The 17,427-nt window shown below is 34.7% G+C and overlaps 1 protein-coding gene across 1 annotated transcript in view; it reads left to right on the forward strand.

The window, feature by feature from the left end:
• Hmgcll1 (3-hydroxymethyl-3-methylglutaryl-CoA lyase like 1) overlaps positions 1-17,427 on the forward strand; it is a 156,622-nt gene that overhangs the window by 71,056 nt on the left and 68,139 nt on the right. Inside the window, exons 6-7 of the mRNA XM_047558384.1 lie at positions 3,639-3,702; positions 5,563-5,751. Coding sequence (XP_047414340.1) covers positions 3,639-3,702; positions 5,563-5,751 — 253 coding nt within the window. The remainder of the gene's footprint in view (positions 1-3,638; positions 3,703-5,562; positions 5,752-17,427) is intronic.

The raw sequence follows: 17,427 nt of genomic DNA on the forward strand, positions 1-17,427 counted from the left end.
GAGACAAATATTTTAGAACAACTCAGTGATGTAAGTTTCATGTCTCTGAGATTAAAGGGGATCATTAAAAATTTGAGAGCTGGGCTATTTTAGAGGAGCAAAAGCCAAGAAATGTGAAACTATGAGGAAAAATTTCTTGAGGTGTCATTGTTTTAATTTCCTGCTTGTATACTGTATACAATCATGTCATTTAAAAATAATATTTTTTTCAAATCTCTTCTGAATAGCTAACAATATAATTGAATGTCAGCTTGAACGTGAAGCATGACTTGAGGTATCTGAAGTAGGTCACTGGAAGCCTGTCAAGATCTGGAGTTAGGTGTAGCTTGGAATTTGTGGTGCAGGGTCCCATTATGATTGTCCCAAGGGACCTTTATAAATAAGGGGCTCTAATGTCCTTCCATGATTCCTATGGGTGAGGCTGAAGTCATTTAATTAAAATTAACCCAAGGATGTATCATTTCAGGAGATAAAAGCATAAAGGTCCAAATAAGATAGTTGAGTCAATTAGAGTGGAAAGGCAAGTGTACGAGAAGTGTAGCAAGTTTCAAAAGATGTGGTCAGAAATAACAGCAAATAAATGTACTTTAAAGGTATGAGTTGATTATAAATAGTCTGTATGTCTAACTTGATATATTTCCCTGGACCTCAGCTGATAGAGTAGCTCTCTAAACTGGATATAAAATAATTATAAGCAACTAATTTGATCTAATAGAAAGACTCAGCCTGAAGTTGGACAGATTTCATCCATCTGGGTCTTCCCTTTATTTACATTCTGCAACCTACTTAATTCCTGTTAGCTTCTGGTTTGCCATTGATAAAATGGATTTGTCATGCAGATTATCAAATGTTAGGGAAATGTATAGCTCAGCATATTATTAAATGTTTTATGGAGCAGCTCACCTAGAATGGACTACTGAAGGAAGTTATGGTATTTTCTTTCAAGGAAAGCTTAAAAAATTTTAACTTGAATCTAGGCAAAATAATAGATTTTGAAAATTCAAAAATACTGGGAAATAGATTCCATTCTACTTTTTTATTTAATATGTTTGAGTGTGTCCTAAGTATTAGAGTTTTGCTTGGTAGTGGTTGTTGAGTTTTTTTGTTGTGCCTTGGTTTTGCGGTACTTGGGATGAATCCAGGGTCATTCTCATGCCACTGAGCTAGCATAGAACTACATTCCCATTCCTTGCTTTGTTTCTTAAGCTCGCCAGGTAATTCTGTGCAGCTGAGATTGAGGACCAGTGTAATGGATTTTTAGGAAAGAGAAGTTCAGAAACTGGATTTAGTCACTTTTCAAAGCAGAGCTTCATTTTCATAATGGCAGTGAACTTTTCACACTCAGGAAAAGGAGCCTAACTTTTTTCATAGAGCTTGTTCTGTGAACTTGTAGATAGTAGTTTAGGTTTGGGGGAAGCAGAGGGTCTCTGTTGCAACTACAACTATGCTGTTCTAGTGCAAAAGCAGTCATATGTTCTATGTAAACATATGGGCCTTGCTGTGTTCTGGTAAAATTTTATTTGCACAAGAATGATGGGCAGGATTTGGCTCCTGGGCCTTAGTATGCCAACCCCTGCTTTAGAGTGTTGAAGTTAAGTTAAGAAAATGTAGTTGAGAACCATCACAATAACTTTGGAAAAAATAAATCCACATGTGAACAAGTCGAAACAGACACTGGGAAGACAGAAAAAGAGCATATGAAAATAAAATGCAATCTAGCATGAAGACCAAGGTTACCATAGACCTGGAAAGGTCATTAATGAGAAAAACCGAATGAATGAAAATGCCCTTGTGAGAGTTAGGATTCTGGCAATGAGGTTGCTACGGCCAAGTAATAATTTGAAAATACATGAGAGGTTTGTCTGTTTGGGGCATTTATTGTATTTTATTTGTTGTTTTTCACATTTTGTGGGAGGAAACATAAATGGATGTCTTGAATTTTTTGTTTACTTACATCTAGATGTTTTGGGTTCTGGATCAATGTGTGGCATGTGTTTAGCATGTTACTGTAATCCTTGTTTGTATTCAAACTAGTCTTTTTAGTTCCATCCTCAACCATCTTCTCCAGGGTTTTGTTCAGATAAGAACGTTTTCTTTTCAGATATCATGATTAAATTTAGAAAGTTTAAACAGTTAGTGTATAGTAACTGGAAGAGAAGAGACATAGGTTTCCTATCCAGGATAACTTTCAACTTATTACTTGTTACTCTTTCTCCTTTCTTGTCATCACTGCCGATCACTCCAGCTGCTTGCCTGGATTCTGGGGCTATTTATTTATTGAGTTATTTGTGCATATATTTCCTGGGAATTGAACCTAGAGCCTTACAATGCTAGGAAGTGCTCTACCACTGAGCTACATTGCTGGCCTTAAAGCTGCTTATTTATTTTAATCCGTAAACATTACTCTTATTGATATTTTAATAACTCAAAATTTTAGTGACATCTTGGAATCAATGTATACGTTCTGAGTCAATGAATATGTGCTTTGTTTCTGTACTCCAAAGCCTATAATGAGTTGCATTGTGTATCTTCCGATAAACACCAGCTCTTAAAATCAAGGAAATAGGATAACATTTTTTCTTTTGTTTTTGCTTCCGTCTTTCCTCTGACAAGTACTTCCAGTGGAGATTATACTTCTGGGTGAAAAAAATATGACCTTGTCACTATCTTACCTACTAATTTTGAGTGCCCCCAAATAATTTTTAGTCTTGTTAAAGCTCAGCATCTTTGGTGTGGTATTTAAGGAAACTGGATATGTAAAACTTTTCCTATTCTGACCCCAAAGTCTGTATCTCCCAATCATTTCTCACCACCCCTCTCTCCTTTCTGTGGCTTGCTTCTACTCCTGATGGCCAGACACAAGATGCACTATTTTAATAAGAGTTTTGTAAAAGTATCTGAATTAAGTTTAATAAAATGGGATTGGTGATGAGCTGAAAATAGCTAAAACAGGCTATTCCTGAGCTTAATAATTTATTATGGAAAGAGACCATTTTCTTTGCAGAAAAGGCCTGACTTAAATGAGAGTGAATTGCTGAAGAAGCTTACTTATAGAATACTTTTTATCTGTAACCTTTTAAGCACATTAGATACTCTCCTGTTGGAATTGTTTAGGGAAGCCCATGATAGAGAAGCAAGATGAACTCAGGCCGTGCCTAGTTCTAGGAGTTTGGGGGGGGTGGTGATTGATGAGTGCATCAAAATGAGGTCAGAACCTCCATCTAGATGGAAATGCAGAGAGAAATTCAGTGAGTCTTTTACATGTTGCCTATGGATAATTCTGAAGACTTCAGTATTTTATAACTGGACATATGAAATTATTTAAAGTGTTTCACTGGTACTTTCTGCTCTGAACATTAGCATGCTATTATATTATCAATAGCTTCACAAGATAAAGATCTGTTATTTTATCCTTATCTGCCTTCAAATAACATACATGAAATTGTAGTTATTAGAAAGATTAAAAATATGGACTAATTGAAAATTCTCAATTATTCATTTGGTTTAATGATAAAATAATGAAGGAAGACAGTAGAGTGAAATTTCATGGTGCATTTTTGGCTGCTTCATTCTCATTAAATGAAAATACCACGTGTCCACCCTATGTATATTCATTTTGCTCTGTATTTTAAATTTAGGTATGTGTCTTGTGCCCTGGGCTGCCCGTACGAAGGAAGTATTACACCACAAAAAGTCACAGAAGTAAGATACATCTCCAGCCTTTTTGGTTAATGGTAAAAATAATGCATATTATTTTTTTAAGTAGGTTTTAATTTTTTTAATTTTTTAATTTTTTACTATTTATTGGTTCTACACAACAAAGACTAAAGAAAACTGTAGAATGAAGACTGTCCCTGAAGACAGATTTGGTCACTTAATTGTTTTATTTTAACACTGAGATTTACATGTTGGCTACCATGTTTCAATGTTAAATGACAGTTGACTCTAATGATTTCAGTGCTTTAAGGTGGATGGAATAGAAACTTCTGTTTCATTTTTATGTGACTTTAACATAGTGACTTTTCCCTTTTCTGATAGAATGTTAGAGCAGTTTTGTATCCATACTTAAACTTGGCCTTGGTTGCTTCTCCTTCATAGTTTGGTGTCAGATCAGAATGTGCACTACTTTAGGGATTTTGTTCATTTGTGATCCTGTAGATCTTATTGTTGTGACAAAGTTCGTTTTTCCACAGCAATTTTACAGCAACAGATTACAGTCATTAGGATCTTCTTATTGAAGTTTTTTTATATTCTACTTTCTCCTTTATTTTAATGAATGTAATGCTCTTCTTGGGAATTATGTTAGGGTTTCTCAGATAATTATTTGTATATGAAGCATATTAATGTGAACCTGCTACTAAGGTATTATGTGAGGTTTCAGAAATTTAGTAGTGTGTCACTAAAGCAATGGAGATGGCATTATTAGAAAATCAAATTTAGACAGAATTTAAACTTTCAGTCCAACTAAAGCCACTCCTCTTTCATATACTCATTTGAACTTTTGAAACTTGCTACATATTTTTCAAATGAGAACTATCTCATCATCTAATTGAAACAAAACACTTGCACACGAAGGCGTGTTATGAAAGAGATATTTATGAAATAACAAAACTTAGATTTTGTAGTCCTTCACTTGCACGAGACCCTTCCAAGGTTCTGTTATTAATTTGCACAATGCCTGGCATAAAGTAGGTACTGGGAAATTGCATGTTGAAAAAATGAATGAGTGAATGAGTACTATGTGCCAGATTTTATAGAGTGACTTTTACACATTCTTATTTCATTTTCCACAAACAAACTTGCTGTCAACATTGCTATGATTAACATAAATTTTAAAAATGGCCTAACTAAGGCTTAGAAAACATACCGAAGGAAGAAATTTTGTTGTCTGTATCCTATAGATTAGGACTTAATGTCCTAATGATCCATCACTAGCATGGATGGGGTTGATATTTAAATCAAAATCTCTCTGATTCTAGAGCCCATGTCTTTGTCAAAGTATCATGCTGTCTTCATGCAAATTCACATTGTTCTTTGAAAGTGACATTATTTATTGGGTTTGAAGAGACATTGCAATTTACCTTGCACAAGTGCACTCATTTATGAGCCAAAAAAACTAGACCAGCACTCTACCAATTGAAAAGCTGAAGCTGCTACTGATATATGATATCTTTTGACCTTTGGTAACATGCCTAGAGAACTACTACTTTCCAAGTAAATCTATAATTCTTATGTTTAATTAAAGTGTTAACACATATAAGCCTGCTATCATTGAAAGTGTGATTTATAATTTCACATTTGAACAGATAAATAGATAATCAAACAGATATGAGTCTAGACAAACCTGAATATCAGAACAGGATAATGGTAGTGATTTCATTCATTATGTAATGCTTTGAATCTAATGAGCAAGGGAAAGGGCTAGAAACCTAAAGTATTTATTTCCATGGATAAAGTCATTTTAGTTGTGATTTTTACCTCTAGATGATGTTTGCTAAGGAACAAGAGGGTGTGAGTTCGTTCATTTCCATTGTCTTACAAGTACTTGGTCTTTCTCAACAGGTGTCTAAGAGATTGTATGGCATGGGTTGTTATGAGGTTTCTCTGGGAGACACCATTGGAGTGGGGACTCCAGGAAGCATGAAGAGAATGTTGGAAAGTGTAATGAAAGAAATCCCACCAGGTGCTCTTGCTGTTCACTGTCATGACACTTACGGACAGGCCTTAGCAAATATCCTTACGGCCCTTCAGGTATTTTGCATTTTTGTGTTACATGTTAGCATGTGCCTCCCTATTTGTAATATAAGCATGTTAAGAGTCTTTATAAAATGGCATAACATTTATAAAATGGCATAACATTTATAAAGTGTTATGAGTATAATGTTTAAGCATTGCATGTTATAAAACATATTAAAATGTTAAAAATATGATGTTTAAATATGATGGGCATTCAGGAAGCAGTTGTAAATTCAACATACTCTTTTTAGGGAGGTGAAGGTCTCATTGCTGTTAATTTGATTTGATTAAATTTGTGAATCTGTTCTTTTTAAATTATTAATCCTAGTAGCGCTATATCTGCTTGTTTCAACTCCTATATACTCTCATAAAAATTAATAGACTGAAATATGATGATATTTTGAGGAGTACAAACAAAAATAGTAGAATATATTGTTGTAATTTTGGAACAAATGGTTTTTGTTATTTCATGAGCCTTGGTGATTATATATGAAGACAAAGTGCAGAATATTTTGCTTGAAATGTTTTCCTGATGTTGGCAACCCCATATTTGACAGCCTTTTTAAAAAAAAATCAAGTGTATTCCATTATATGATAAAATAAAGAGATCTAGAAAGTTCCAAGATTAGGAATTGATTATTAAATTCTGAGTTATTTTAAGTTTACTTTTTGAAAAATAGATGTAAGTAGCATTTTGTGAGTAGTATGTTAAAATTAGTGTTAGTTTATTAAACACGGTTAGAAATAGATGAGTTTGATGTTCTTAGAACCCAAGATTTTGCCAATTAAATAGAAGATTGTATGAAAGCTTTTTGGTGAGGCTGAAAATCAATATGTAAAGCTTAATGTTACAACCCAGAAGTGTACAGTTGCTTGGCAAATGTTAAAAAACAATGGAAAGAACAAGCTCCACAAGAGCTTATTTTGACTTAGTAACATATGTGCATAAATCCTTATTTATCTTATGGAACCAAGTAAGGAACACTCTATGGACTTGGAGAGAAGAGAAAATGTTGTCCTATGGTATTTCAGACATGGGGATTTTTACAATTTTCCTTGTCTAGGTATTCTGGTTTCTAAAACAATAGAATAGATAACTAGGCTTCATTTCAGGGTTTTGAATTTTAGCTACAACTGAAACAGATTAAGTGTTCCTGAGAAAGTTCCTGAAGTGGTCTTAGTCTCTCTCCCCCCACCCCTCTCTCTTTCATTCTTTTATTTCTCTTTGTAAGATGTACTTTCCATATTTGAATACTTTATTTGTGTAGCATATTTATTACTTAATGAATGGTAGTTTATTTATTGGGGATGGAGAGTTAAACAGTGCAAAATTTGGGAACCCAAACTTTTCTTTGTGGCCTCTGTATGCCTCTTGAAAATGCTCAAATATAAAATGTATTTCCAATTCCCCATTGTGACTTTAATGCTTAAGGAAGGTCTGTCTGAGGAAGAATAATCATATGCTACATAATTATGTGTCAGTCAACCATGGTCCCATAAACTATAATGAAGCTGAAAAGCTCCTATCGCCTAGTGATGTCACAGCCATCATAATGTCCTACTGCAATGTGCTGCTCATGTGTTTATGGTGATGACCTGCAAAGGAACCTAGCAGGCTACCAGCCACTGAAAGTCTAGCACATACAGCATAGTACACACCATGTAGTGCATAAAATATTGTGTACAGCACATAATACTTTATAATGATAATAAAGAACTGTTACTGGTTTATGCATTTACTATACTGTAATTTTTATTATTTCTTTTCCTGTTGATTTCAGGGGAAGCTGTTTGTTTTTTGGTGGTTCTATGGATTAGAGCCACCCAGGATCTTATGGTTCCTAGGCCCACACTCTGCCATTGAACTCGATCCCTAGCCATAGCATTATTTTATTTATTTCATTAATCAATTAATTTTTTGATTTTGTGGGGCTGGGAATTGAAAATAAGTTCAGTCTATACTAAATTATAACCCCAGCCCTTTATTTATTATTATTTTTTGAGACAGACTTTCAACTTTAAGTTGCCCAGGCTGACCTTGAGCTGTGATCCTCCTGCCTCAGCTTCCCAAGTTGCTGGGATAATAGGTGTGTGCCACCATGCCTGGCTTCCATCAGTATTTTAGAATATGCTCCTTCTGTTTATTAAAATTATACTATAAAACAGTAATGCCATGTTATGCAAACAGTTGCTTCATAGATCCTAAGTTTACTGAGTCTCTGGGATGCATTAAGAAGCCATCTGGAGGGATCAGCCAGTGCACTATCTGATATTTACATGGTGACAGAAACACCTAATGATACCTTTCCCATATTTAAAAGATGCATGACTGTAATTGTTAAAATCAATCTCCAGTAAGGAGTCTCTCTCTCTCTCTCGTTCTCTCTCTCTCTCTCTCTCTCTCTCTCTTTCTCTTTCACTGTGTGTGTGTGTGTGTGTGTGTGTGTGTGTGTGTGTGTTAAAAAGAATGTTTCAAAACCATTTGGGCAAAACGTCTTGAGGGATGGGAGGATCATGTCCTCAGAACTGAAAGAAGACTAATGTGTTTAAAGGAAATATCAAGATCTATATGATTTACAGATTTAGTTCAATTGCATTGTCTTTGTAGGTAAGAGGTGAAATCCTGGGGCACCTGAGCATCATGTTATAGCCATGCAGGGGACAAAAAACAACTCTGGGCAAAAGCAAGGCAGGGAACGTGGATGATAATCTATAGATACCTGTTATTCTGGTTGTGAGTCGGGGAGAATTACAAAGTCTCCTTTTGTACCGCATAACCTTTCATAGGCCCTCATGTGGATTTAGGGTTCAAATTCACATTGACTGCAGAATTTGAAAGACCCAAGCATATAAATTATTTTCGGATAGGTGAGAGTCAGAACCTTCAGATTCCAAGAATGTGTCTTTTCTGAAGGAACATGTCTTCAACTTAAGCAAAACTACTATTTGGATTACTGTGTGTGTGTGTGTGTGTGTGTGTGTGTGTGTGTGTGTTTGTGTGTCAGGGGAAAGGAAGGTTTTCTACCCTTAAGCAGCTCCCATGGAGGTTATTACAAAGCATTTGCCATTGTGTTTTCCTTTTTTCCCATATACACGAGCTGTATGTATAAATGGCAGACAAGGGTACAGAGGGAGGCAAGAGCCTAGGAAAGTACTGGTATACTTTTAGCTTCATGTTACCTTGCCCCAGAGCTTAATTAATAGTCATAGTGTGCATAGGTGGACAAAGGGTAACAGTGACTTGTATAATAAGCAACATCACATGAAACCAGTGAGGTCACTATCAATGAACGATTGAGAAAAAGGTCAAAAAGGAGAGATGAGCTGAGAAAACTGAAAGTTGAACAATTATAGAGTTTTTTTTTGTCTCTCTTTTTTTTTTTGCCATCCACTCTCATATAGTTTGATAAGACATTGATAATCTTAAAAAGAAACACACGGTTGCTTTCCTGAAACTGCATGAAACTGAGGCAACCTTTAAATGTTTTGGAATTTTAAGGTTTATTAAAGATAATTGGATGTGGTCTTGAAATGTCACAGTAAATACCCACTTGGTGGTCCCAACCAGTACTGCATAGGGAGAGCCCACCAGAGCCCATTTCTTATCCTTCTACCCCTCCATAATAACAACAGCAAAACAACCAGGTTCCACTTTGGAGGTGGAAGAATGTCTTGGAAAAAACTTGCAGTGTTTAAATAGAAGGGAAGTCAGAGAAAGTCCAGCTTCATTATGAACAGGGCAGATCTTGGCTTCAGGAAGCAGTGGCCATACTTTATTTTTTAAAATGGAATCTTTGAAGTGGCTGCTAGTAAAATTGGTGGTGGATGTGGGGTGGATATCATTTGCTTTAATTTAGGGGTAGAGAAACAGTTTACAGTGTTCCAAACTGGAAGTTAATATTAAGGCAAGGAGACATGTAATAAGTGGAAACTTGGCCACAATGGTAGGAAACAAATGAGAGTTATAAATGGAACGGCCCCCTCAGTCTGGAAAGCACATACTAATCATGTAATAGAGCGATCTTTCTTGGGTTCCCAGGTTTTATTGTATTTTTTTATTACTTAAACATATGACTTATGGGACTAGAGATGGTTGTATGGAAGTCAAGAATTCATAATTGTTAGATATTATTTAATATAAATTATTCTGAGAGTATAGATTTAGGTGTGGGATATTTATAACCACCCAAAAGCAAAAGAGCAAGAAAATGAGGTGACAAAATGTACAACATTTTAGTAACGGAAGAAACATACCTGGTTCTATATTCTTGTCTCGATTTTTAATGTAAAAATTGAACTTCACTCCCTTGCATATTCCCCAAGTACCTAAGTCAAACACCAGTTAACAAATTCTTTAATCTACTTAATACTAAAAAGTTGGTCATTTTCCTCCACTAAAATGATTTGAGTCTCCATAACTTGGTAAAAGCAGAATAAAACAAATGAGATCCAATACCTCAAACAACAGAACATGCTAATTGGTAGCACAGAGACAAAACAGAACAGGCAATATTAGGTTCCTCATGAAGAAATACTGTGTGCCTTTTTGTCTCTTAAACTTAATAGACTTTTAGCTAATGTGCCTTTGCTCATAATGTTTTCCATATGTTTATTATTCTTTTAGAAAGACCAAATTGTTAACCTAATTCTCACATCAAAAACATTCATTTTTCATATAGACTCTTAATAAACCACATTAAAATGCCACCAAGCAACAAATCTTTCTTCATGTAATTTGTTTTTCAGATTTCTAAAGAAGAAATTCTTTAAAAATTCCCATCACTAGCCAGATAAACTTCTCAGTTTCCCAGTTACAATCTTGTTACAAAGGATGTAATGAGGTCTGCTTCCCAGAATTATGCAAAATTGACATAAGGTGCAGATTTTCTAGAATAATATAATGTACTTGATTAGAAGTATCTTTACTGTTACTATGATTACTACTACTACTACTAATGGGTAATAATAACTTTAATTATACAACTTATTTGTGAGTAGAAGTAGAATATATAAAGATTTGCATTACAAATGTGTTTTATAAATACGTACATTACATGTATTTATTTCTTCACAACAACTATTAAACAATTAAATAGAAATAGATGTCTAAAAATGAAAAGAAGTTGAAAACTTTATCCCCCCACAGAGGTTTTACAAAAGCCATCATTAATTTATTTAGCAGATATATCAATCCTGAATTAGATTCAGATTTTAAAAGTACTGATTCAAATTTCCTTACTGCTATAAGGAAAATTATTATCATTTATCCATATTCCCAAAGTCTTTTGGATTATGAAATATAGTCCTCACTACACAATTAATTCTTTCAACATAGTGTTCTGCTGGGAAATATTCTTGTGGAAAGATGGAATGATAAACAAGTTACCACAAAAAAGGAGGCAGGGGAGGGGAGGATAGTAGAGAGGGATAAGGGAAAGCCATTTGTTACCATGGTTGTAATTATGTCTATTTTCCTGACTTATACAAAATTGGGAGGCAATGCAGGATTTCTAGAACAATGCTTTTTGAAAATGTAAGACATTGGTTAGATTGGTTGGATTGATGGATGTTCAAGTGGTGACCAAGGTTCCTGAGTCACCGAAGGCTATGAGAAAAAGATAAACACATAACCTTACTATATATTTTTTCCAAGTGACTAGACTGCTTACATTGGTGAGGAATGGTTAAATATTTGAGTAATTCCTTTCACTTCAGTTTGCCTCCAAATATTTTTATTAATATAAATGTCTCTCTGATTTTTTTTTTTGAGTGTAACAGTAGAACAGTAAGATTTATTGAAAAATAGGAATAGAACTCTTGCAGTACAAGAGGGGACCTGATAATAACTTTTGTCCTCACAAGTGTGCCAGTCTAGGGGTTTATATAGCACTTGATTCACTCTTTTCTCTGATTTTGATAAAGGTGACCAGTCAGTTTGTTTTCAGGGGTATTCTAATTTTCATTAATTTCCATATATTTCCATAGGAATCAGTGGATACTTGGAGAAAACTGCTTTTAAACTACATGACATTCAATTAACCAACATTTTTAAAATGACACTTATGTAAAATTATACCATAAAGAACTAAAAATGAAAGTAGTTATTCTTCATGTAAGAGGCTATAAACTTGAAACTCACCAAAAAAAGTAAATGTGTTTAGCTTGGCTCAGTGACACATGCCTAGAATCCCAGCCAGTCCTGAGGCTGAGGCAGGAGGATCACAAGTTCAACTTCAAGGTCAGCCTCAGCAACTTAACAAGATCTTTTCTCAAGATAAAAACATAAAATTTAAAAGGCTGTGGTGTAGCTCACTGGTAGAACATTCCTGGGTTCAATCCCCAGTACCACCCAAAAAGAAAAGGGAAAGAAGAGAAAAGACAGGAAAGCAAATGTGTCTAAAACTGCTTTGCTGATTCCACATCATTTCATCCATGCTGGCCAAACAGGGAAGCATTGTAAAATTCATTACCATGTTTTTCCTATTAGTAAAAAAAAAAAAAAAAAAAAAAAAGTGAGTACTGAAATTTATCAGCAGAAGGTGTTTGGGGTTTTGTTTTTCTTTTAAGTCATTGTTTTTAATAATTGTTTTCTCACTTGTGGGGGCTCTGATTTAAAATGGATTAGCACTCTGGGATAAGGGGATAAGTATAGGGAACTATATACCTTGTGATCTGCATTTCCAAAAGTCATAGCTCACTGGACCAAGAGAGATCTCGAATATGGATTAGACAGAATATTTTACTTGGGGTCTAGAGACTGAGCAGGTCGGAGGTGGAGCACTGGATAGTAGGTGGTTAGCAAAGCAAAGTGAAGGACCATACAACTGAGAGAAATCAGATGTAGAATGTTGCTCCCTGAAATCCATTCATTTCCCACAAAGCCAAGGGTTGTGGTTTTGCTTCATTTTACTGAAATTCCCCAATGTCCTCCCAAAGGGTACTTCTGTGTTTCACTTAAGATTGCAAGCAAGGTTACGCTGACAAGGACGTTGACTTCAGATTACCGGTAGATTATGATGTTAGAGAAGTCATGTTTTTCTAGACTCCCTTTTTCTATCAAAAGAAATTGCAAGTTGCATTTTAATACCTTTTTATGAAATTTTCTATCAATTCAAAGTACATATAGTTAACCAAAGTATCCTGTTTGTTTTCTTGGAAATTTTGATTTGTGTGATCATATGAATTCCAGAAATTAAATTCACGGGTTTCTCTTTGTTTGCGCTACTAATTATACCAAGTTAAACAACAATCTTGGGCTTTGGCTATTATCATATTTAGAATCAGGAGGATAGAGTCATCTTGCTTAATCTTCATCTTTTCTAAAATTAGTTATTCTTAATTTAAAATCAATGTTTGTTGCTATTATTATCTTCAGAGAGAAAAAAAACCTGCATCATATATTAATACCATTATTTTAATTTTAATCTAATCTTTCTGCTCCTTAGGACTAAACTTTGGCTTTTTTATTATTTGTAGGGAATAGGACTAGGAAATGTAATTCTTTCCTTGGCATAGGAAATGGAAATTTCAAAACATATTACCTTTTTGAGCATCTTTCCTGTCACTTTTGCAAATGTCTCATTACTTTAATCTTGTTTGCAGTATCTTGTTTTCTCCCAAGTACTTGTCACATCTCTCTCAACACATGTGGCTTTAATTTGGAAATCTTGTTGTTATGCCCTTCTGTTTGTACAAAACACATTAAGCTTTTCATTTTCTAATTCCTTTTCATGCTTTTTAAAAATTTTATCTCTCTTCAAAGATCATATTTACAGGAAATTTTATGTACGTATACTCTTGCCCTTGAATATAATGTAACACAGATTTTTTCCTTTAGAATATTGGTTCACAATTGTCCAGTTTGTTATTGAAAATCAACTCTTAATCTCATGACTTTTTTTATATCATACAACTAATTAATTATTATATGTCCAGCCTTTACATCACACACGCATACACACACAGAGTTGGAGCCACTAATAATTATAATAACCCCAAATCAAGATGCTGTTAACTTTGTCGTATGAACAACTTTCTTATATATTGTCAAAATATTTCTATTTCTGGATTTGAGCTAGGTGGAAGTATTTACAACATTAGATCGCATTGGCTCAATCTTATGAAATTATATCTCAGTATAGAATATCAGTACCTGTAAAGGTTAGATTCAACACTGAAAGACAAATGGCACCTATAATAACTGTCAGAGTCAGGTTGTTGCATAGTTTTCTTGTTCGGTTTTACAGTGCTGGTTGTCGAACTTAGGACGTCATGCATGCCAGGCAAGCCCTCTGTCATTAAGCCACATTTCCAGCCTGTAGTTATATGTTTCAGCTAAAGACTTTTCAGATGGAGGATGAGTTAAATAATCGCAAGTCAAACACTTGGAATCCCCTTCTGAAAGGCCCCAAACTCTTTCCATTTGCTTATAAATGTCTCTTTACTATAAGGCAGAATATTGAATGGAAATTATTTCTGTAAGTTCTGACCATTTAGAATTATTTTTAAAAATTATTTTAACCAAAAAAGATTCAATGACTCCCTTCTATGTGATAGTCTTTCTGCTGTTAGGTATAGTGAATAATTAAAAAGCAAAAATACTTAAATATACTTAAAAATACTTATTAAAGTATTTTTAAATACTTATCAAAAATACTTAAATAATACTTATTTATTAAGTGTAGTGCTGGGGATTAAACTCAGAGCCTCACATTTGCTAAGTATGCTCTTTACCATTGCACTATACCCCAGTCCTCTTTCCTCAATAATTTCTTGATCTATCTAGTAAAATGTGGAGAGCTGAGGATATAGCTCAGTGGTACAGCACTTGCCAAGTAGGCATGAGGCAGGCCCAGGTTGTTCAATCCCTAGGACATGAAAAAAAAAAAAAAGGTAGAAATCACTTCAAGCCACTTAGGTAAAGATCAAGTTATAGTCATTCATGTTACAAATTTAAGTTAGGCTGATTTTAATTTTTTTTTTAAATTGTGCACTATAATAACTGTCAGAATCAGGTTATTGTTACTTATTTCTCTTGTTCTTTTTTACAGTGGATGGTATTGAACTCAGGACCTCATGCATGCTAGGCAAATGGTCTATTGCTAAGCCACATCCCCAGTCCTTAGTTATATGTTTTTCCTAAAGACTTTTCAGATTAAGTGAAACTCTTTTGTAATATTTTTTTTTCCAGATGGGAACTGTTAACAAATTACCCAAGAAATATAAAGATCATAATAGCCTGAGCTATCCTAGTCCAAAATGTCATTTTATATTTTGATATAATCCATAGTACTGAAAATTTTCTTATCATACTTTGTAGTTTATTCTTTTTCTTTAAAAACATAAACTTTATATGTGTTTCAATCTAACTCAAACAAGAAAATGCTCAAATACTAAGGAAGAGTCACACAAGAGTAAGTACAAATTTCCAATTTCTGAGGTTCAGGTAGGAGCAGGTAGGTTTGGACTATGTCACATGATCCCAGGGGAGACACTGCCCAAAACCTGGGGAGTTGTGCTTTCCTTTTATATTTTATTTTTTTTTAACATTGCCTTCCTTTCCTCTTTCTTTTTTGTTTTGAACATTTAAGGTGATGGACAGTCACCTGGATATTTTTAATTGGGATGACTTGACCAATGTTTTGATTTAGGAAATGGAATATAAATTATTTGTGAAATATGGACTGGTATAATTCTGGGTGCTGCAGAGATGAACAGATGTAGAGATCAGAGACACCAAGACTAAGGAGAAGACTACTGAAGAAGTTCTATGGTTAATGAAAAATGATGAGGGGTGCTGTGGTAAGAATGTTTGTGTACCCTTCAAATTCATATGTGGAAATGCACTTCCTAATGTCATGGGATCAAGAAGTGAGACCTTTGGGAGGTGATTAGATCCTGGAGCAGAGCCTTCATGAAGGAGATTTATGCCCTTATTAAAGAGACCCTAGCTTTAAGGTCCTGAAAGAGGGCTGGGGATAAAGCTAAGTGGTAGAGCACATGCTTAGCATGTGTAAAGCTTTGTTTAATGCTCAGTGCATGCATGTGCATGTGTGTGCATGTGCGCATGTGCACACACACACACAACTGAAAGATAATTCCAAGCTTTCATCTTGGCTGCCAAAATAGTGTTGTCATTTTTATATACCCAATAATACCATGGTCATCATGAGGAGTTTAGAGCTGGAGTAAATCTAGAGATAGGATGGGCTCTCAGAAGTACAGCGAGAAACCAAGGGCTTGAACGACACAATAATTGGTGAGGGAGAGAAACAGCAAAAGGAAATGGAGAATACACATAGAAGTATGACTGCATTGCAGTGTTCCCAAGCAAGGATGTGGTTGGCCCCCAGGACTGGTCAGTTCTGCATGGCCTGAGACCCTGCCACTCTGCAGCATGTTTTACACCTTGACTTCCAGTGTAAATACCAATGGCAGTGGTGCATGTTGGAATATATAATAATGAATCCCACTATTATGTGTAATTATAATGTAGTTATAAAAAATGTAATTTAAAAAAGGAGGCCTGAGGGAGTTTCTTTGCCTCTTCCTCTATGTGAGTTCACAGAGAAAAGGTTCCAGGTAGCACTCATGAACCAAACAGGCCCTGACCAGACCCTGGATTTGTTTGCACTTTTGTCCTAGGCCTCCCAACCTCCAGAATTATGAGAAATTTCTGTTGTTTGTGAGCCCCCCAGTTAATGGTATTTTGTTATGACATCCTGAAAAGACTAGGACAAATTATAAGGCAAGAGGAAGGGTATGTATAAGAAATGCTATTCAATGCAGAATTAGTGCAAGTCGGAATCGCTTATGAGCGCAAGTAAGGTGAGGTGATAGAGAAGGTTTTGGAAGAAGAAAGAGCAATGACTCTGAAGTTGCAAAATTAGAAAAATAGGTGGATTTCATCAGAATATTTGAACTTCCTCTGGCACTGCCAGCTTCATGAGAACAGATGTGGAACCAGCTTGCTAATGATAGTAATCCACATTTTACAAGCTGTTTGTTCCACAGGGCCATGTCCATCCTGCAGAGTTATTGCCCAGAATATTGTGGAAATAATTTCTAAGGACCTCCTCAGTCCCTTAGGCAAATAGACTTCTGGAAGGCCTGCCTGTCAAATAAAGTAGTGTATACAGTCAAACCTAAATTCTGCATTTATTATTTTATTTTTGGTTGAAACTGTTGTAGTGAGACTTACTGATTGTTTTCTACTAATTAAATTTTTTGTTGATTTTTAAGTATTTAGAAAATATAAAAAGTACAAAGAATAAAAATTAGTGGCATATAATCCTGCCACACAGGGGAAAATAGTAGTATTAAAATATATCATTTGTATTCATATATGTATGTGCATATTTATACATATATATTCATGTGAATGATGAAAATCCTGAGGCACAAGTTTATTTTTCTTAATACATTGTAGACAATAAGCACTCTTATCACTGTAACTTTAGTACACATGATTTTTCGATTAAGCATAGCCTGTCACTGTATGTGTGTATGTTAAATGTTTATGTTACTTTAACCAATCCCATCTTTGATTGGGAGCATTTAATTTATTTTACTGTTCTCCTAATATAATTGTGTTGAACATTCTTATAAGTTTTTGCTCATCTTAGAACAAAATTTACAGAATAAATAAAAAGAACAATAGAGGGTTTTTGATGTATTAGGTATGATAATTTT

This window comes from Sciurus carolinensis, chromosome 7 (genome assembly GCF_902686445.1).
Source record: "Sciurus carolinensis chromosome 7, mSciCar1.2, whole genome shotgun sequence".
Lineage (NCBI taxonomy): Eukaryota > Metazoa > Chordata > Mammalia > Rodentia > Sciuridae > Sciurus > Sciurus carolinensis.